The 21810-nt window shown below is 33.8% G+C and overlaps 1 protein-coding gene across 1 annotated transcript in view; it reads left to right on the forward strand.

The window, feature by feature from the left end:
* Nucleotides 1-21810, forward strand: part of LRP1B (LDL receptor related protein 1B) — a 2209913-nt gene that overhangs the window by 1872127 nt on the left and 315976 nt on the right. Inside the window, exons 47-52 of the mRNA XM_025261770.3 lie at nt 663-782; nt 8431-8544; nt 8788-8937; nt 11498-11620; nt 13634-13753; nt 18796-18924. Coding sequence (XP_025117555.3) covers nt 663-782; nt 8431-8544; nt 8788-8937; nt 11498-11620; nt 13634-13753; nt 18796-18924 — 756 coding nt within the window. The remainder of the gene's footprint in view (nt 1-662; nt 783-8430; nt 8545-8787; nt 8938-11497; nt 11621-13633; nt 13754-18795; nt 18925-21810) is intronic.

A 21810-nucleotide genomic window follows, 5' to 3' on the forward strand; every position in this document is an offset into this window, starting at 1 on the left:
GTTGGGAACATTAAATAAACATATGTATATTTACATATGCTCAATACAGAGCCTTGCACAAAAGAAGCTTTCAGTAAATGGCGGCTATTATTATTGTGAGTGGTACCTTCTGCCCCAAATCAGAAAATGTCAGGAGATTCTAATTAAGGTAAACAGATTTCAGAAGGCAATTATTCTTCTGCTTTGAAAATTCTAGTAGATCCTTTAAGATGATTTTTAAGAGAAATTTATGGATAAATAGGTGACTCTTGAATTCACTGATTCAGGAATAAATGTTTCATTTGACACTTCTTTTTCTTGATTTAAAATACTTGTGGGGTGCAAAGGAGATAGGGGATAGGTGTTGGAGTGCCTTTATTACTTTTGAGGTAGAGATTCATTGAATATGTGATACAAGTTTATTTCTGTCCTACCTGACAGAAATGCCAGAAGCAATAAAGTGGGTATAATTTGGCGAGACCTCCAAGTGTGAATCATTGAAGTTAAAATAGTCAAAGAGAGTTTTTTCATAGATATTCTAATCCAGAACTTGAATGCCACACAGCACCTGTTCTTTAGATCCACAATCCGGTTATTGTGAATGAGATCTTACCTGTAATCTTCTTTTTGTAAAAATATTTCTATAAGCCCTCCAAGTATGTGTTTTCACTTTTCCATGTAAGAAAACAGAAGTTGTCGAAGAGGTTTCAAGCCCTGCTACAATCGTCGTTGTGTTCCTCACAGCAAGTTATGTGATGGTGAAAATGATTGTGGAGACAACTCTGATGAATTAGACTGTAAAGGTAAACACATGTCACATCGGCTTAGGAATATTATCATGCTAAGTGTTCCCCAAACTCTTCTACAGTGTATTCCTGAGAGTTCTGGAGTTTTGATATATAACCCTGACTAGCATCTATGGACCATGCTTTGGTCAATGCTGTTGAAGAGAGTTATTAGAGTCAATTGAAAATTGATAACTATTTTTCTGTTTCTGGTTTCTATTTCTTTCTTTGCTCACTTCAAGATTCTTTCTCACCTTTTCAGTTCAACCTCCCTATTTGGGACATTTCTACCAGAAAGTATAATATTGAATTTATTGCTCCAAAATGTTCCCCCTCATTCCTTAATCCTAGCTCCTACATGTGATCTCTTCATTTTCCTACTTATTGGAAAGGAAACCTTGGTATTCTTCTTTGTTCCTCCTTCCACCATGCTTTATTAACCACATACCGAATCATCAGCAAATCTTCCAATTCTTTGAAATATATTCCCTTTCAGCCTATTTTGAGCCTAGCTTAACAGAGTAAGCTTAACAGCCTTTTATTTGGTCTCCTTTTGGAAGTCAATTGGAAAGATTGCTACTCTTTCCAATAAATCTGACTGTTTAGTCATGCTAACACAATTTAACATTTTACCATGTTAAATTTAAAATTTTACCATGGAACACATCAGCAGCCACACTACCTGAAATAGAACCCCAGCCCTATCACTAACTGTGAACCTTTGGATAAGGTACTTAACCAACTGGTGCCTCAGTTTACCAAATTATAAGAAAAGAGACAATAGTTAAATAAATGTATCAATATTAGAACAGAACTTGGCATATAGTAAATGCTATGTAAAGAGTTAGTGGTTTTTTTTTTTTTTTTTTTTTTAATTATTCCTCAGGTAAAGAATCCCAATGTTTGCAGAATAAGTGACAAGTTTTTAGTCTGACATTTATGGTATCCTAAAATCTGGAATCAACAGATCTTTCCAAACCAATTTCCCATTAAAAATCTTTCCATTTATTGAAAATACTTTATTGGGTGAAATTCTTTAAGAATAGAGACATAAAATTTGTAAGTTCTGTGTGTGCCCTCAATTTAGATCAAACTCTAAGATAGTCATTTAAATAGGTAAAGATGAATATGAGGTACTATGATTGCACTATTAAGAATTTTTTTTTAACTTGGAGGTAACCTGAAAGGCTTCATAGACTAATGTCAAAGTCTAAAAACAGTGGAATGACTTCAAAACAAGAGAATTCCAAGTGGAGGGACCAATATTGAAAACTGAAAGTAATTTGATGATTAGAGCCAGATTGCATATTGGGGAGTGTCAACAAAATAAATTGACTTAGAAGGAACTGGGATATGATGGTGTTTTCTGGTGTCATGTTATAGAACATGAACTTTATCTTGTAGTCACCAGAAAGGGAAAAAAAAAAAGAGGAAAAAAACTGATTTTTAGAATTAAAACTATAATACTGAGAACAGAAGGACAAAATAGAAGGCTGTTACAGCAGTGAAAGCTAGGAATAAAGAGGAGAAAGACAGATATAACAGAATTTTAAGTGGTAGCATAACAGGTATTTTGGGGTAAGAAACATGGGAATAGAAGATAAGCATGTGTTGGTGGGGGCGAGAGGGGATGTTCCCAGGTGGTGCTAGTGGTAAAGAACCCACTTGCCAATGCAGGAGACATAAGAGACTCGAGTTCAATCTCTGGGTTGGGAAAAGCCCCTCGAGGAGGGCATGGCAAACCACTCCCATACTTTTGTCTGAAGAATCCCGTGGACAGAGGAGCGTGGTGGGCTATAGTCCATGCAAAGGGTTGGACATGACTGAAGCATCTTGGCACGTGTGTGTGTGTGTGTGTGTTTCCTGCTTTTAAAATATTATTTGTTTTCATTAATTTTTAAATTTATTTTTGCGTGCCCTTTGTTGTGTGAAACAGGGATAAGATAGTAAGAATGGTCCACATTCTGACGTTGGGGTACCTATAGACATTCAAATGGAACTGTTCAAAGGTTATATATATAAGCAGAGATATGGAGCTCAGATAGTAGGTTTAGATCAGAAGAATTGATCTTGGATTTCTTAAAGAGAGAGAACTCAAAGGAGGTATGAAATAGGAGTTGTTTTATGAGAATGCATCAAAATGACCTGTTGAAATTAAAATTGAAGACACTAATAAAGAAATGAAACATATACCACAAGAGTAATAAAATGAGCTTCATAAGAAATTATTTTTTTTAAAGAAAGTAGGATAAGTTAGTGTTACAGAGAAGGCAAGAGGGCAGACATAGACTGGAAAGTCCACTATACTTGGCAAATAGATAATAATTTCTTGGTTACCTTCAAGAGTCAGTTCAGTGGAATGGGAAGGAAATACCAGATCGCATTGGATTGAGACAAATATGAATGGTGAAAGAGTAAAGACAGTGAATTCAGACTATTTTTTAAAAAGGTTGATGGTAGAGAAAAGATGTATGAAGTACAGTTGTAATGAGAACACTATAAAAAGTTAAGGAAGAAGACAGAATGTGTACAATTTTGTAGCTGATAAAGGATTGAGAAGTTACTCTGTTGTCTTAGAGTATATGACCTTGGCCAAACGCTTGAGAAGCTTACCATCTAAGTTGATGTAGTTTAGGAAGAGCCAAGTACATTTGAAAGTTAACTGTGGTTTTGTATTATATAACTATAAAAGACTAAAATTGATAAATTGTGGTAAGACATTGGTAGTTAGTGGAGAGAAACAGAAAAGCATTTGGAAGAAAGGACAGGAAAGTAGAAAGAAACCCCCAAAATAGATATGTTCTATTAGTTATTATGCAAGGTGGAAAGACTATCATGAAAATAGTAAGCTGGGATAAAAATTAAAAGATAAATCTAGAATATGAAGGAACTGAATAATAGATAGAGTAGATTTCAATATAAATTTCCATGACAAAAGAAGTCATGTAAATTTAATAAGTTACTGTGGATTTTCTTGGAAAATAGTTTCTTTTAAAAAACAGTAAGCAAATTAGTGCATTTGGGTTTATGAAATATAATACCCAGTACATGGTAGGTGTTTATTAAACTCTTATGTGGCTGGTTGAAACCATAAGTCTTCTAAAAGTATAGATAGGTTTCATTTTGCTTAATGATATCAGTATCAGCTGAATAACAATATAAATAATTCAAAATTTTATTTCCCCCTTTTTAATCTAAACTCTTAGTTTCTGTGTTATAACCATCTCCGCCATATACTTGGAGACAGAACTACCATATTTGAGATTCAAGTTTTTGTCAAAACTTTTATTTTGTGATAATAATAGTGTAGTGATCATGACAATTGGATATCTTGTGAAGCAATAACAACAAAATTGTATGCCTTGAACTTCTTCCTATATAATGTAGCACATTTGAAACTACACATGCTCAAGTAGATGCTGTGTTACATATTATAAGTTAACAAATTTAAGTAAATGGTCTAGCTTCTGTAGGATAAACAAATGGGTAGCTTTTTAGATGAAAGCTTACTTATTACATTTTCATCTTTTAGATTTGATTTTCCTCTCATATTAAGATTGTTCTCATGGTATTCTTTCATGCCATAGGGGAAATACTAACTTGGGTACTTTTTCTATAAGCCAGTTTCTTATAAAGCATTAATTCAGATGTATGTCCATCAAACACATGGACACTTATAGCATGTAAAAGGTCATGAAGGAAAAGGAACATTAATAGTCTTAGGAAGAATGAAAAAAGAATTATTTCTCTAGTCACTCCCTTTTTCTATAATCATTGCCACTTGGGGACACAGTGCTTTGTTATATGTATATATGTACACACACACAAATCATGTTATTGTTTAATGTAAATAAAGTAAAAAATAACAAAATTTAAGTGGTACAATAAAATATCAATAAATATAGAGAGATTTTAATAGGCTTTGGAGAAAAGTTAAGGTAGAATCATCTGAAGTACTATTACAGTTCTGTTTGTTTAATTTAGATGTTAATAGCAATTAACATGTTTTTAATGGCATATAGTCAAAGAATCTATTTGTGGAAATATTGTAAGGAATTATTTTTTATTTCTTGTCTTTGGAAGCAAAGTGAAAACCCAAATCCTCATCAATCTTTTATTACTGCCTCTTTGTAAAATTCCTATCGTAACTGAGAGCTTTAGACATCAAGCTGTCTGGTGGGGACCTGAGGAGTTGTTCAGAAAGTTTGTTATTCTTCATTCCTCTTCTGTTTGACTGAATAGATTTGTGGAGATTGCATCATATCCCTCCTTCGCTCCCTGTTAAGATGAATATATTCCCTCTGAAAAGAACTTCCTTGGGCCACCTGAACACCTTTCGGTGGACTGGAGACATAAGCACTTCTAAGGCAACCTAGAGGAGAGGAAGCTGGTGTTTTGTTTTGTTTTCCCCAAATTCATAGCAAAACTTTGAAGATTCCACAAACAACAAGCTAAGGAAAAGGATAAGCCTACCTGGAGGAGAAATCATTCTTTCTGGGTTCACATACCCTTGGAACCTAAGCAGTATATGAAATAAAAGATGTGGTTTGAAAGTAAACAGAAGAGATGTGACAGTGCATTTAATATATTTTTTCCTTGTCAGCTTCCCCTTTGCTACAGGCTGGGTAAGGGAGTTGGAAAAACAGTGAGTTAGCTTAGTTATAAGAATCATCCTAAGAACCAGGGAAAGACGGATCAATTTTATATCTTTGCTATCAAATTAAATATTTTAACTAACATGGAGAGAAGGAAGTGGATTAATTAGGAGAATTAAGAAAGTATATGAAGGAAAGAAAGTGTATTCTTCTACTTTCTCTCTTGCTACTACTTTTGATCCAGTGTTCATCAGATCTTCCTTCGTAGTGTCTCATTGCTATTCCTGGTGTCAGTCACAATTTGTAGGCTTTATTATTATTATTTTTTGGCACTATCTAGAGGAAAAATTATAGTATTTCTCACTCAGTTTACCCTTATTTGGGCTACATTATTTTCTCTTCTCTTTTTCTCCAGGACTTTTAGCCTGGAAAAAAGTTGTCAGAAACTTTTCATATTCACTTGACAAATTAAAGATCCCATTATCTTTTTCCCTCAAACTCACCCTAGGATGAAACAAATTTCAGTACTTGACTGACCAAAGCAACATAGAAGGGAATATGGCAGAGGGAATAGAAAGGAAGAGGTTTTGGCACAAGAAGATTTTGCTTACTAATTAAGTCATGTTTTGTCTATTACCATGGATTTCTCCTGTTTTACAACTCTCCTACAAGTGCTGGAGATGTCGATCCCCACAACCACCTTGCTCCTGCTGTTTACGGAATTGTGTAACTACTTAATATTCCCAATTCCAATACCGCTTATCACCCTACATAATCCTTTAGCTGTTCCCAAACTCTAAATCAAGTCATGGAATCTATGGAGATAAGATGAGGAGTGAAGACACAACTGGTTCCTATTTGCACATCTCACACACTCAAATATGCTCTCCTAGCCCTCCCCACCAAGATTCATTAGCCCTATTTTTCATTGCAAAAATGGGAGAAAAAGTATTTCATCCTCTCTCCAGTTCTCCTGACACCACCCAACACTTCATTTTTCCCCTGCCTTTCTCTTAAATACCATTTTCTAACCACTCTTCTCAACTTTAAAGTTATGGTTTCTTTTCATCTAGTTAGATCAGAGTCCCTCTGTTTATTTTTTCCTCTTCCCAGAATTCTATCCAAGACCCATGTTCTAATTGCTCCACGTTTCCACTCATTTCATTAGCCATTCTTTACACTCACTTCCACCTGAGAGCACCCAACACTACTTTTGAAACTCCATTACTGTGAAATGCCTGAAACTCCAGTCCTCTTAACTGTCTGAAATGCCATCGCCCTATTCATGGAGTCATGATTTGCCCTCTTCTATCTGCCACCAATATCCACTCAGGTGGATTCCATGAAATGTACACAGATTATCTGTGGAAGTTTGGAGGGAGATGGAGATGGTGGACTGGACTGTGATTGTCCCAGTACATCAGCATTAGGATTTCTAGCATCCCAAACTCTAACTGCAAGTATAGATAAAATTTAAAGTGTATTGTGCAATAAATCTTTGTAAACTTGATTAGGAATATTACCACTATCCAGAATATTGTTTCACAGAGAAATAAATTCTGAAATATAGTGTTTATAAGGAATTTTTTGGAATACAACCTCTTAATAGGAGACTGCTGAAAGACAGCAAAGTCAGAAGCAAAATGTATATATTCATCATGATTATCTAAATTATGTATTCCATTAACTATAACCATAGAAAAATATTGTACTGAAAAGCAACAGAAAAGAATATGGTTTATTTAGCATAAAATAAAAATATCTATTTTTTCCTCTTTGAAATAGTGTGCTTATCTCAAGTTATAATGGCATTATCTTTTCACATGATAAGATGTTATTTTTAATGAAGAAAACAGTGAAGCAATTATAACTGCAAATTGTAAATAAAACATTTATTCTAATCATCATTTAAACGTAAATAAGGATACAATTGCAAGATACAATTAAATATAAGAGCAGTGCATTTTGAAATACAAATGACATACATACCCTTGAGTAAAATTTGCATATTTTAAGATAGCATTTTAACCATTTACAATTGATATAATTTATATTTATAATTAAATAGGCTCTTTAGAGTATCAACACTAGTAAAAATGGCATAATCAAAGAGCCCTTCAGGTTGTTCATTAACATAATCAACCTGTGGAAATTTGAATTTGGAATAAAATTCTCACCTAAGTTAATCTAACACATAAAGCAAGCCATGCACCTGTTTACAACATATTGCTGGAAAACATTATATGGTAATGAATGTGTAAGCAAAGTAGAAAGGAATATATGATTAAGAATAAGCAATTCTGTACAAAGAATATATAATGATGGTAGCATATCAAAACTGATTTTCATCTAAGCATAGCAGGGAATTGGAAAGCCTTACTTTCCAATAACAGAAGCAAGTCATACCACATTTATATGTTTCTTGGCTTGAGGCATCCGTATTTCCTATACCAAATGTTAGTGATGTGGCATATAAAGGAAGATAACATAGTATGATGACTTTCTAGCAGTGCTAAACTATTTCATCTTTGAGTAATAAAGAAAACACTCAGTGGTTCCTCCTCAGTCTCTCTCTGTCCATCTCTTTTTATCATAGTAGGAAACATTCCATTTCTTAGCAAACAAGTTAGGATTTCTCTGTACACACTCAGGCATTTGCTTAGAGTCGTAACCTTGTACTTTTGAAGCTGAAAAGAAAGAGCATTTCATCAGCATTTATTTATTTATTTTTTGTTTGTTAGCTTAGTTTTGAAATGGAATAATCATGTAAAATAAGGCACAGGCCTCTGCTTTCATGGACCTTACAATTTAATGGGGGGAAAGATATCCAAGCAGGCAATTGCAATGCAGTATCATAAGTATCACAACATAGGGAAGAACTGTGTGACAGCGGAGAATATCTGAGGCATCTAACCCAAGCTTGGGATTGTGAGTCATGGGTCAAGTTCAACTGCCCAGAGTTTGAAAAGCAAAACCAAACAAAATATAAGAATTAAAGCACTCAAAACGTTAAAAGCAAGAAATCATTATCTAGTTTACCTATCCATTTACTTATTTACCTATTTTTCTAGTTTCAACCTGTGCTGCTGTTGAGTTCCGCTGTACAGATGGGACGTGCATTCCGAGATCAGCACGATGCAACCAGAACATAGACTGCGCAGATGCTTCAGATGAAAAGAACTGCAGTAAGATATTCCATTACCTTTTGTTTGTGCATGCCTGTGCACCTTTGACATTTCACTGAACAGTGTCCAACTCCTCACTGAACCTTGTCCAGAACGGATATGCAATTAACCCCTGTGGTGTAGGATAATTGCATATTTACTTCTTCAAATGAGGTTAGCATTTCTTGTTTCTGTGACCTACATAAAAGGCTCATAATCTTTGCAGATGAGGTGTTTCTCATTTTTCTGTTTACCTCCTTATAGATAATACAGACTGTACATATTTCTATAAACTTGGAGTGAAAACCACAGGGTTCATAAGATGCAATTCTACCTCACTGTGTGTTCTGCCAGCCTGGATATGCGATGGGTCTAATGACTGTGGAGACTACTCAGATGAATTAAAATGCCCAGGTAATTCTAGAAAGAACAGTCTTTGCCTTGAAGATTTATGTTGTATAGCACAAACTTAATAATTTTCATTCTTGACATTCAGTGGCTAAGATTAAAACAAATGTTGTAGACTAAATTAAAAATGATCATCCAGTTCTAAACATACCACTTTATATTTTTTTATGACTTATGGAATGATACTCAAGAAATCTGTTCTATATTTGGATAAGTTTCCTTTTTCAAGTTCATTTCTTTGTTAATCCTTTTAACATTGGTGATAACATTTTAAAACGTGTAATTTATAAAGCTTTCATAGAAGCAGTATATACTGAGAGAAACTATCAACAGACTAAAAGAGGGAGACTGTTTCTCACTACTCGCTTTACTTGTATTATGCTTGTATTGTCATACTAGGCTATTTGGTGCAGCTTATATAATCTTTTAGCATAGTGATATGGGTAACAGTTATCATTATTGCATAAAGGTCAGGCTGATATACTGGTGTCTATTAGCCATCTTTACCTATACAAGCAGTGTCATATGCAGTCTTAGGAAATTGCCTTCCATGAGAAGGTCATGAACTTGTTTCTTTCTAACTATTTGAGGAAACAAATTTTAAAAATGTGTAATAGTATCAGAAAGACAGATGGTAAATTACTAACTGAAAGTAGATATGCTTGTAGGATTCTACTACATGTCTTCTCATACTGCCGTTTCCTTCTCCTACCCCTGCTGCTACATTCACTTTTTCCACATTTTGTTGATGTGTAATATTTTTTGAAATATTTTAAGATACAATATTCATAGGTATTCCACACACATATTTGTTTGTATTCCACAAGTGCACACACACAGTCTAAAGAATTGATATTCTTAATACTACATAATCTATCAATTAATTAATTGGGCAATGACAGATCCCTTTCTCCTCCCATGGTCATCAGTGTGTAACACTCTATGATGTTCCTTCTGGGTTTGAAGACTTGCTATGTCCTAGGAGGAACTAGAGAACTTCACGGGAGGCACTGAAATGCAGCTACTGCAAATCCTCTACAATTTTAAATAAAATTTTATTCTTCATTATGTATGTGTGTGTGTGTTAGTTGCTAAGTCGTGCTCGACTGTTTGCAACCCCATAGACTGTAGCCACTAGGCTCCCCTCTGTTCATGGGATTCTCCAGGCAAGAATACTGCAGTGGGTAGCCTTCCCTTCTCCAGGGGATCTTGCCAACCCAGGGATCGAACTTGGGTCTCCCACATTGCAGGCAGATTCTTTGTCTAATCTGAGCCATCAGGGGACTCTCTCAAAAGTGATTTTTCATCTTTAATTAGATCTACAAAGTTGGTGTTAAAAAAATAAAATGGAGGTAATTTTTGTATCTTAAAATAGTCATGCATTACTGTACTGATATTAACAAGTATACTCTAATAGTGAGTCAGTCTCTCTAAAACTATGTAAAGCTGAAGGTGCAAGGAGACCAATGATATCCAGTAAAGAGAAAAATCTAGTATTTTGTATGTGCTTTTGGAGGTTATAATAATACAATACCCCATAGTCTGAAAAATATATAATATACAAAATAATTTTATATACAAATACTTTTTAGTCTCCTGATAATTTTTAAGGTAGAGCAATTTCAGAGATTCTATTGCAACTTGTTTTTCTTCCTTAAAATAGAAAGTGAAAGTGTTAGTCTCTTGGTCATATCTAACTCTTTGCAATCCCATGGACTGTAGCCCACCAGACTCCTCTGTCCATGGAATTCTCCAGGCAAGAATACTAGAGTGGGTTGCCATTCCCTTTTCCAGGGTAACTTTTCAACCCAGGGATTGAACCCAGGTCTCCTGCATTGCAAGTAGATTCTTTGCTATTTGAACCATCAGGGAAGCCCCAAAAGGTGATATGGTCAGTCCTGGGAAGTTGGTAGGTAGCAGGGGCACAAGAAGAGGAAAGACTTCCCTGACCAGAATCAAATCAGGGCCCTGATGGTGAGAGCACCAAATCCTAACCACTAGACCACCAGGGAGAAGCTAAAATAGAGTACGCTTATATAAATCTTGTCAAAGCATATGTACTCTTCAAGTGTTGAACATAAAGTTTATACTTGCTCAGCAAAAACCTATTAATAATTTTGTAATTATTTTTTTCTGAGTATGGAATTAAAATATTTTCCACATAAAATGATACTTTGGCCTTAGGCTTACTTATTTTATAGTCATCTCAATTGTTTTATTTTACTTTTGTTAACTCTACATTATTTGTATTTAAACACTTGCTCCATTAATATCCTTCTTCTGATCCAGGATCCAATCCTAGATGGGATTTGTTATCATGTCTCCCTGATTTCCTCTGTTCCATATTCTTAATTTCTCCTTGGTTTTCATAACCTGGACATTCTTTAAAAGAACATCTCAGCTCTTTTTTATTTAAGTTTTCTTGTTATTTATCTCTTCCAGTTCAAGGAATATTACTGTTTTGATATCTATCTGCATTGCAGAAGTCTAAGATTTATTTACTTGACATTTAATTTATTTATTTGACAGTAGTTTATTTGACACTGCATTCTATATTTTATCACAGTTCAAAACAAACACAAATGTGAAGAAAATTATTTTGGTTGTCCTAGTGGAAGATGCATTTTGAATACCTGGGTATGTGATGGTCAGAAAGATTGTGAGGATGGACTTGATGAATTCCACTGTGGTGAGACATTATATCTTCCTTTACTTTTATAAATTATATTATCATCTATATACTGATGTTACCTTACATAGGAATTTTACACAAAATATTGCTAATCAGTTTTAGCATCAATTTTTATTTTTATGAAATAGCACAAATGGTAAAAATTAAAACAGAACACAAAAAATTTATATGGAGAATAAGAATCTCCCATCAAACCTTTTCTTTTAACCTTTTCTGTTTTTGTTAGTGGATACCTCCATCAATGTAAATGATATATTTATACCTTCATTTCATGACTTATTTACTTTAGATACTAATATATTTACCTTCTGCTGTGAAAAATATGGATTTAATTCACACAACCCATTATATTCTTCCTACCTGTTATTGACTATTATTATCCTAAATGTTTCCATTCATTACATGTATAGGTTTAAATAGTATACTAAAACTTTCATTTCTTCAAAAAATCTCTCCCCATCCACCTCCTAATTTCTGTTTGTGTACATTTCATTTCACTTGGCAAGGTAAGAAAATATTGAAATGTTTTTGTTAATTTATGAGATTTATGATATCCAGGCCAATTTTTTTAAAAGCATATAATTCTCTATTTTCATTTAGCTCAAATAACATACACCAGGGTGAACAGACAAGGATTAAAAATGGTTGTCTAAGAAAAGTCAAATTCCCATAAAAGTAAATGTCATCACAAAATGTGAAGGTGCATTTTGTTTGATTAAGATGCTATATATCTTTATATTAGAGCCAGATTTTGAACAAGATTAATGGAGAACTTTAAATAGTTTATATAGATTCATGATTTCTGGAACAGAAGCCATTATACATTTGTATCTTCTTTAATATTTTTCTGGTTTCGGCTTTTCTGAATGTCTCTCTTTTCACAGGTCATGTATGTAAATATTTTAAATAAAAATGCAAAGTTTTAAATAAGTTTATAAGATAAACATCAAATTTTATTTTATAGTCATTTATATTTTAATGTACTAATTCGGTAGAATTTTATTCTTGGGTGTTTGCTGGTGATAAATGAACTGAGGATAAAGGAAGGAGAGCAGTCACAAACTTTGTAAATAAATTAAGTATACTATCATAAATGTATAATTTCGTAATAAAATAGCAGCCACCATGCCAATGATCTGTATGTTATTAGTCAGACTTAAGTGTTCCCAAGGGAGAGAAACAAAAACATCAAAGTTTTAAGTATGTATAGTATGTTAAGTATGTACAGACAGAAAACTGACAGCTTATCATAGAACTAAAACCCCCTGAGTCACACCACCTTTAGGTGGTGAGTTCACCATATTTGTGACATTGCCTAGGATGTAATTTTTTTCTTTTCTCCAACTGTTCAATAACAGACTAAAAGTTAGAAGAATACCACACCTGGACTCTTTTTTTTTTTTTTTTTTTTTTTGTACCCTACATGTTAGAAAAAGACAGGAATACATTTAGGAAGAGTGACTAGCATATTGACCTATTTGGAGTCATACCCTATGAGATTATGTTGAAGAAACAATGTTGTATGACCTGGATAACTCAGAGGGAATATGCAAGCCATTGTCAAAATTTTATAGTACTGTCATGGAGAAGGCAAAGGCACCCCACTCCAGTACTCTTGCCTGGAAAATCCCATGGACAGAGGAGCCTGGAAGGCTGCAGTCCACAGAGTCGCAAAGAGTCAGACACGACTGAGCAACTTCACTTTCACTTTCCACTTTCATGCATTGGAGAAGGAAATGGCAACCCACTCCAGTGTTCTTGCCTGGAGAATCCCAGGGATGGGGGAGCCTGGTGGGCTGCTATCTATGGGGTCGCACAGAGTTGGACACAACTGAAGCGATTTAGCAGCAGCAGCATAGAAGAGAGGAAAGTGGTTTCTTTTATTTGGGATGACTGGTTTTAGTGAAGACTAAAGAAGACTTTCCTCACTATCAGATCTTTCCTAAGATGGTCTCTAACGATTCATTTTTTCTTTTGCACCTGAAACAAACCTTCTTGTGTATTTTTTAGATTCTTCTTGTTCTTGGAACCAATTTGCATGTTCCACAGAAAAATGTATATCTAAACACTGGATTTGTGATGGAGAGGATGATTGTGAAGATGGATTAGATGAAAGTGATAGCATTTGTGGTGAGTTGTTTCCTTTGTGTTCTCATCCAATTTCTAGGAGTATAATACATATGCTCTGTCATTTTAGAATATATAGAGAACTTTATTTTCTACTCTGTTAAACTTAATATGAAGTTTATATGTATATACATTTCAATGTAACTGTTTTCATTATTTTTATAACTTATTAATCTATATTTCATATATATATATATATATATATATATACACATACAGTTACTATTATGGTTTTAGGATTTTTTCCTGAATATCGACACATGATTGTATTTCTAGTCTTCAGTGACTTCTTCCAAATAAATCACTATGATTGGGATTACTCAGATGAAATGACTGAAAACTTTTTCATTGTTTTTGATAAGTATTGCTAAGTTCCCCTCCAAGTTTATTATACTTGCTTATATTGTCATAAGCCACATAGGGTGTGTGTATGTGTATTATAGTAATCACTATTGAATTGTTTTAAATGGAAAGTAAGGAAACAGGCTATTGTATGTGATTTTTAAATGTACTTTAAAATTCAGCCATATATGATCAAAGTTATACTGTCAAATGTCTATGTTTACTATCCATCAACTATATTTTCTACAAAGTCAGTGTGATTTCTTTTGATTAATCACAGATATTTAACAAATAATTTAAAATAAATGAATAAATGAATTTCTTAAGAAGTAGAAAAAGGAAGCAACCTAACCTTTATAAATTTATTATAATTGACCAGGCCTTCTACTAAATTATTCATATGTCTGTTTTTCTATCTTTCTGATCTGTTTCCACATGTGTATTTGTACCTATAGCTTTATATTCTTTGCCTATTATATCCTATTTCATAACTGTTACCACTCTCATTTTACAGTGATAAGGACCTGAGTCAGAATGAGGCTTAATTATGAAGTAAAGTGTACTTAACAAGTTTTTAAAATTTTCGGGATTTGTGGCCTCTATTTAGGTCACCATCATGGAAACATGAATATAAGATTAATAATGTTCACACTAAAATCAAGTTCTCTATATGTAACATAAAATTGGAGATATCCTTGGAAAGTAGACAATTTATTTTCCTGTATTAACCCACCTAAAATCTACTTTTTATTTACAAAACTAAAACAATTTAGTTATGGAACAGATAAAGATAAATGTAGAAAGATTACTATCAAAGACCTCTAAAAGCAAAAAGAAATCAGTAATCTGATGACTGACCAATCTATTTTATCTACTTTCTCTTTGCTATTAAATATTTCTATTAAAAAATTTATTGAAGTATAGTTGATTTAAAACATCGTGTTAGTTTCAGGTTTATAGCAAAGTGAATCGGTTATACATATGCTTATATCCACTCTTTTTTTTTTTTTAGATTCTTTCCCATATAGGACATTGCAGAGTATTGAGTAGAGTTCTTTGTTTAATTTTAACTACCAACTTCCAACAGGTTGAGCATATTTTCAGTCTCTAAAATTATCTTGCTTTTGACCCTTTGTATAATTCTACATTAAATGGCTCCCTTGATATTGCTATGCTTTCTAAGTAGACACAGCATAATAGAACTGGTAAAGATTCTAAAGTGACACAGAGTTGACTTCCCCTGCATCTGCATTTTCCAGCAGTGTAATCATGGACTGGTCCATTTTATTCCTTATTCCTCCAATTTCTTTCTTATTAAATGGTTACAAGACATTTACCTTATACAATTATCATGATCATCTGACATGGCCAATGGTTAATATCTAATGAATTTACTCCCATTCTCTTTTGTTCTGAATTTATTCCCATTCTCTTTCGTTTCTGCTCCCTCCCTTATTTTTCAGAATAGTGTTGTTGTGTCAGTGTTTATCAATGTCCTGATAAGTTTTTTTGTTTTTATTTTTAAAGGATTTAATGATAATGGACATGTTTACCTGTCATCAAAACACCCAGGCTATTAAATATGTACACAGGCTGCAGTTTATATACTACCAAGCTGTTGTTGCATAAAAATTACTGCTTTAAACCAAGCATTAGTCAATGAATAAACTTAATATTTTAGAATTGGAAAGGAACTTTATAAATAATTTATCTGAGTGGTTTTCAACCTTTAGTGTACAAAAACACCTATTCAGAGGTTTGTTAAAATAAATAGATTCGTAATCCTCACTTCAAAATATTCTAATGTAGACATATTCTTTCTTCATAAGCATATAGTGGTTCTGACTTGGGATTTGAGGATTCAGTTTGAAAATCATAGTCTAGTTAACCTCTGTCATATAATAGATGAAGAAAGAAAAACTCACCGTGGTTGATAAATTTGCCAAGGTCACTCAGTGAATCAGTGATTGCAGAACTAGGACCAGAATTCATATTTCTAAAATACGTACAAAATTGGATAGTTTCTAAAATACTTACTAAAACAGATATAAAAACAATCAAATATTATATCTGAGTAGGTACATAGGGGCTTCCCAGGTGGCACTAGTTGTAAAGAATCCATCTGCCAGTACAGGAGACATCAGAGATGCAAGTTTAATCCCTGGGTCAGGAAGATCCCCTGGAGAAGGAAATGGCAACCCACTCCAGTATTCTAGCCTGGAGAATCCCATGATCAGAGGAACCTGATGGGCTACAGTCCATGGGGTCACAAAAGGGTCAAACACGACTGAAGCATCTTAGCATAGCACAGCACAGGTACACAAAATGGATCTGGTAGAATACCTTCTACTGTCTTCCTTCCCCCTTGGGATTCATTTCCCTGTGAATGGCAATGTGTCTCCAGATGAAAATGTAACTATGGAAGGAAGCCATGAGTTTTTTCTTTGGCTCATTTTCTTTCTAATTGACCATGATATTTTGGAATGCTCTTAACACAGAATCTGTTGAACCACTTTCAAGGGAGCCAGAAAATTAGCTGCAAATAGCCTTATGCCATTTTATAGTTTTAGGTATCTTAGTAATTATCTAGTCATACCCCTCAATTTAGAGTGAAACTCAGACACTAGTCTTCAAGGTCATACAGAATTAAAGTTCTCAACGCTTAAATCAATGCTATATTTATTATACGTACATTGAAAATAAATTAAAGTGATAATAAGAAAGCAGACAAGGAGTTTTAAATGTATCAAAACTTCCTTAGCAGAAAGAATGAATTTTTTTTTTACATCTCTAGCTAAATAATAAAAATATTATGGAAATTAAAGCACTAATTGAGAATCTAATACTGAAAGTGACACTGTATTTATGACTAGTTTAAAAAATAGACAAAAAGGAGGAGTAATGTGAAAATAACTTTGTAAGGAAATAATTTTATTATAGAAAGCACTAAAGATATAATAGGTAGCAGGTAAATTCATTTTTAAATTAAAGGTACATTTGTTTAATAGATTTTCTTTATAATTTCTTCCAGTAATAGATATCATACTAAATCTCACTCTCTTAGCACTGATCCTCAATCAGATAAGCAAATCTGAATTACCTGGGGGACTTTTCAACATTCACTTGCCATCCTGTCTTCCTAATTTAAATGTATGTCAGGAATGGGCATGTTTATGTTGCAAAGATCAGCAGGGGGTTTCAATTTGTCACCCTGCTGTCCTCCCATCTTGAAAACATTGCATTGAAAGCAGTTTATTCTCATAACAACTCTATGACTGAGAAATAAGATGGTAATTGATAATCCAAATGAAGTAGCTTTAAATGTTTAGAAACAACTGTCTTTCACCAATCTAGGCAGTCATATTTTCTTCCTGGAGATACTAGTAGTTTTTAAAATAATTCTTACAACTTATTTTTTTGAACCTTTTCGATTTGGTCACATGAAAGTGAAATTAAAGAGAAGTTAGATTTGGGAGACATGTTACTGATTCACTCAATATATATTTTATATATGTAACAAATAAACCATTCAATATGTGCAACTGTACTTGGAGTTAGGTAAATATCAAGAGAATGAATCATTTCCTAATTTTATTTGATTATTCTATGCCCTTAGAAGGAAAAGCAAAGAGCCAACCCCTGTGGCCCTTTGAATGTAGAGTAAACAGCATTTTTTTGTGTGGAAACTGATTTCAAAAAAAAAAAAAAAATACGCCTGAAAACATCATGCAATTAAAAGGATGTTGAATCAACAGAGTGAAGAAAAGATAGATTCTGTTTATTAAGTGTGTAAAACAAAGGGTACATGCATACATTCACCCTTTTCAATGACACAGGTGGGGAGTAACAATAATTACCTTAGTGGTTAAGAGAAGGTGCTTAGGAACCAAAAAGGTTTTGGACTCCCAGCTCACCACAGGACTCTTTATGCAACTTGAGACTTCCTGCAAGCTTTCAGCTTCTCACAGCCTCAGTTTCCTTTTATGTGAAGTGAAACTAATAATAGTTCTACCATTGTAGGTGATTGTGAGGACTAAATAAGTTAATATGCTAAGTGCTTAGCATATATTAAGTGATAAAAATGCTATTATTATTATTATCCTTATAGGTTCAGTCCTGAAACTTTATCTCAATTTATTGACAATTCTATGACACTTTTAGGCTTTTTACATTTTACATGGAGAAAATACTATTATTATTTTCTGCCATATAGCTTTTATTTTATTTTATTTTTCTACCATATACCTTTAAGAAATAAAATTCTTGCTATTGGGAAGGAATGGTCTTCTCAGGTAACATAGTGGTAAAGAATCCACCTACCAATGCAGAAGACCCAGGAGAAGCAGGTTTGATTCCTGGGTCAGGAAGATTCCCTGGAAGAAGAAATGGCATCCCATTCCAGTATTCTTGCTGGGAGAATCCCATGGACAGAGGAGCCTGGTGAGCTACAGTCCATGGTGTAGCAATGAGTTGGACACAACTTAGCAACTAAACCACCACTGCCATTGGGAAGGAATGCATTCTGAGTGGAAACTATCCATAGGGGAAGGATAATATGTGGTGATTCCAAAAACTACAGTTTCTTCCTTGTCAGTGACATTCTTCTCTTCTCATCTATTGGAAATATAAATGATATATCTTTTTCAGTGGACCTGCTGTGTGTGATCTTAATGGCATTTTTTTTTTTTTTTGGTGGTTTTCAGGTACCATCACCTGTGCAGCTGACATGTTCAGCTGCCAGGGCTCCCGTGCCTGTGTGCCCCGACACTGGCTGTGTGATGGTGAAAGGGACTGTCCAAATGGAAGTGATGAACTCTCCACAGCAGGCTGTGGTATGAACATGCATGAGGCTGTCTATGAAAGAATGCTGTTGCAGCATCCTCAGATACTTACTTCTGTAGTACTCACCATATCACCCTTTCTCTCACTTTCCCAACCCCTGAACTCATAGGTACTATCAGATTTAATCAGGTGGGATGTTGTCAATCATAGTAGTTCAGCAACCCCTCACACCACTGTTCAGAGTGTTTCCAACATGCACAGTGGTATTACACATTTTAAAATCATTTTGATGAGTGAAAATTTTTCAGTTCATTTCTGTGATACTGTAACCACCCTATGTATATTTGTGTGGTGGGGTTGTTACTTTCTTTTTAGTATCTTCCGCGACCCTGTACTCCCCTTGAAGGCTTTTAGATTGCCCATTACAGATACTCTGTAAATGGCTGCTGTGATCCTAAATAACTACTGACAGAAGGTCAGTAAACACCTATTAGTCCTACAGATAGGATATTAACCCTTAGGTCAGGTAAAAATAGTATGGATATAGCTGAATGAAGCTAGGGGATCAGAGGAACAGCTTTGGAGGCCAGACAATTTACTAAGTTTCTGACTCTAGGTCACTTCAAGAAATTTTCAGGGAATTACTCAGTAGTAAAAATTTAGATAAATTCCTTTGCGTGATCAAGAGAATGAAGGGCCTCGATGTTTGAATGCAGATCCCAAGGTCACCACATAGGGGATATGTTGAGCAGAGCAATGTATTAGGAAGAGTGCTATGAACTCTGCTTATTAAAATGAAGTCTGCTAGTCATCTCTCAGATGACCTACCTTCAGGTCTTTAAAACTGTATTTGAAGCTGTAATGTAATAATATGTATATATGGGTGCATGCATCTGGGGTATAGTTAAAGCTAAAAAGGAAAAGGAAGACTTTGAGGCAGGCTTAAATGTGCACAGAACTCATACTATTGTAGAATAAATCACTTTGATCTTCAAATTGATACGTGTCTGTAAAGGTCAATGGGGCCACTGAGGGCTACATAATAAAGGATTATGCATCAATTCAAGGATCCATATAGTCCCTGTATACTGTTGCTATTGTAGCAAGTTAATACTCTGGGAGGCATATTAACACTTTTGGACCACATGGGTGTTATTAATTAAATTATGTTAAAATATAACAAATTGTACTCTAGTGACCTGAAAGCATTAATGCCAAATAAGTCTCTGTTGCTTAGCATTTTAAAGAATAATTCATATATTAGAATTGGCATAATTCACTTGAGTTATATAAGCTGTCACACAGTTCAAAGTTACAATAGTGGTTAGTAAATGAGTTTTACTTTGATTATAATGAGCAGTTTTTAACTCTGCTTTTATGTGGCTTCTGTACCATTTTTGAAAATACATTTGTTGAAAATGTTATACTTGATTAAATTCAAATAATTCTTTTTATTTCACCTGCTAATATCTCTTTTCAGTTATTACTGAGTTTTGAAAGCAGAGAGGTTTTCCTTTTTTCATGTAGTCTGGGCCAGATTTGGGATCGGGAGTTGATAAGCATATAAAAGAATAATTATAATACCTTAAGTGTCAGAATGACACATACAAAAGATACTAGATCATCACAAATAAATATTGTGTAAAAAAGCCTAGAAGTCTTGTAGAAGGATTTCAAAGAAAAGCAATAACATTATCTGAATTGTGAAGGACATAGAGAAGAAAGAGGAGTGTTGAAGGTAGAGGAAAGTGCCTGTTAAGACATGAGGGGACAGATTGGAAGGCCTCTACATTTTTTCAAGTGCCCATTATACTTCAATTATTTTGGTAGGTGTTTTTATTTACATTATTGAATTTCCATAGTATTTTAGTAAAGTGCCTTTGGAGATCTGCCAAAAATAATTGTGTAGATTGAGAATTGTAAGAGCATCTATTGAATATCTAAAATGAGCTGATCTGCTTCATATACCTTATCTAGTTCTTACAAGAAATTTATCAGATAAATTTTATTATCCTCATTAAGCAGATAAAGAAACATATGTAGCAAGAAGGTAAATATTAATAGCTTTACTTAGGATAAAAATTTAAGGTGCTAAACACTTTTTTGTAAAGTCTTTTTCTTTCCAGTGTACCATAATTAAAAATAGATTGTTTTTTCACTTAAAACATAAAATATAATTGGCCTACATATTGTGTTAATTTTAGGTGTGCAACATATTGATCTAATGTATTTATACCTTATTGCAAAATGGTTACTACAATGAACTTAGTTAACATCCATCATATATCAGAGTCTTAACATTTGAAATACTGCAAACCTTGAGTCAGATCCTAGTGTTTACCCTTTACATGTAAGAAAGGTAAGTAAAAATAGTTAAATGATCAAACCTCTATGATGCTATGTGTATACTGTTAAAGCTCATTTTCTCTCTATAAGCCAGTATCTTTTGGACATCTACTCAAGTTTTATTGCACATTTTAAGTAATCATTTTCCTCACTGGCTAGGGCCCTTGATAGAGAATACTTTTTTGGATCAGTATTCCAAAAGGATCAATGTTCCATTTCATGGATCAATATTCCTTATTTGGTGTGGTACTTATGGTTGGGCTCATCTCACTATAGATCTTAACCTATTTCAACATCTACTGTAGAAGTCACCACAAAGTTTTATTTTCTTCTTAAAAAGTAACTTCCTTAGCCCCTTTGATTTTCTTTTCACTTCCATCATGAGCATTAGCACTTGGTGGTCTTTTCATGTCCATTTTTCACAAAGAAGCAAGGTTTTTGTCACCTTGCTAACATTACTGCAGCCATGAGGAGAGAAAAAAAATATCCAACAACATTGTTAGAGTTGAGTGATTTTTTTTTTATCACATACGAACCTTTAAATTCATCCTTCAGCAAACTCACAAATTGCTAAATGTTCTGAAATTTCA

Source organism: Bubalus bubalis, chromosome 2 (genome assembly GCF_019923935.1).
Source record: "Bubalus bubalis isolate 160015118507 breed Murrah chromosome 2, NDDB_SH_1, whole genome shotgun sequence".
In the NCBI taxonomy this organism is placed as follows: domain Eukaryota; kingdom Metazoa; phylum Chordata; class Mammalia; order Artiodactyla; family Bovidae; genus Bubalus; species Bubalus bubalis.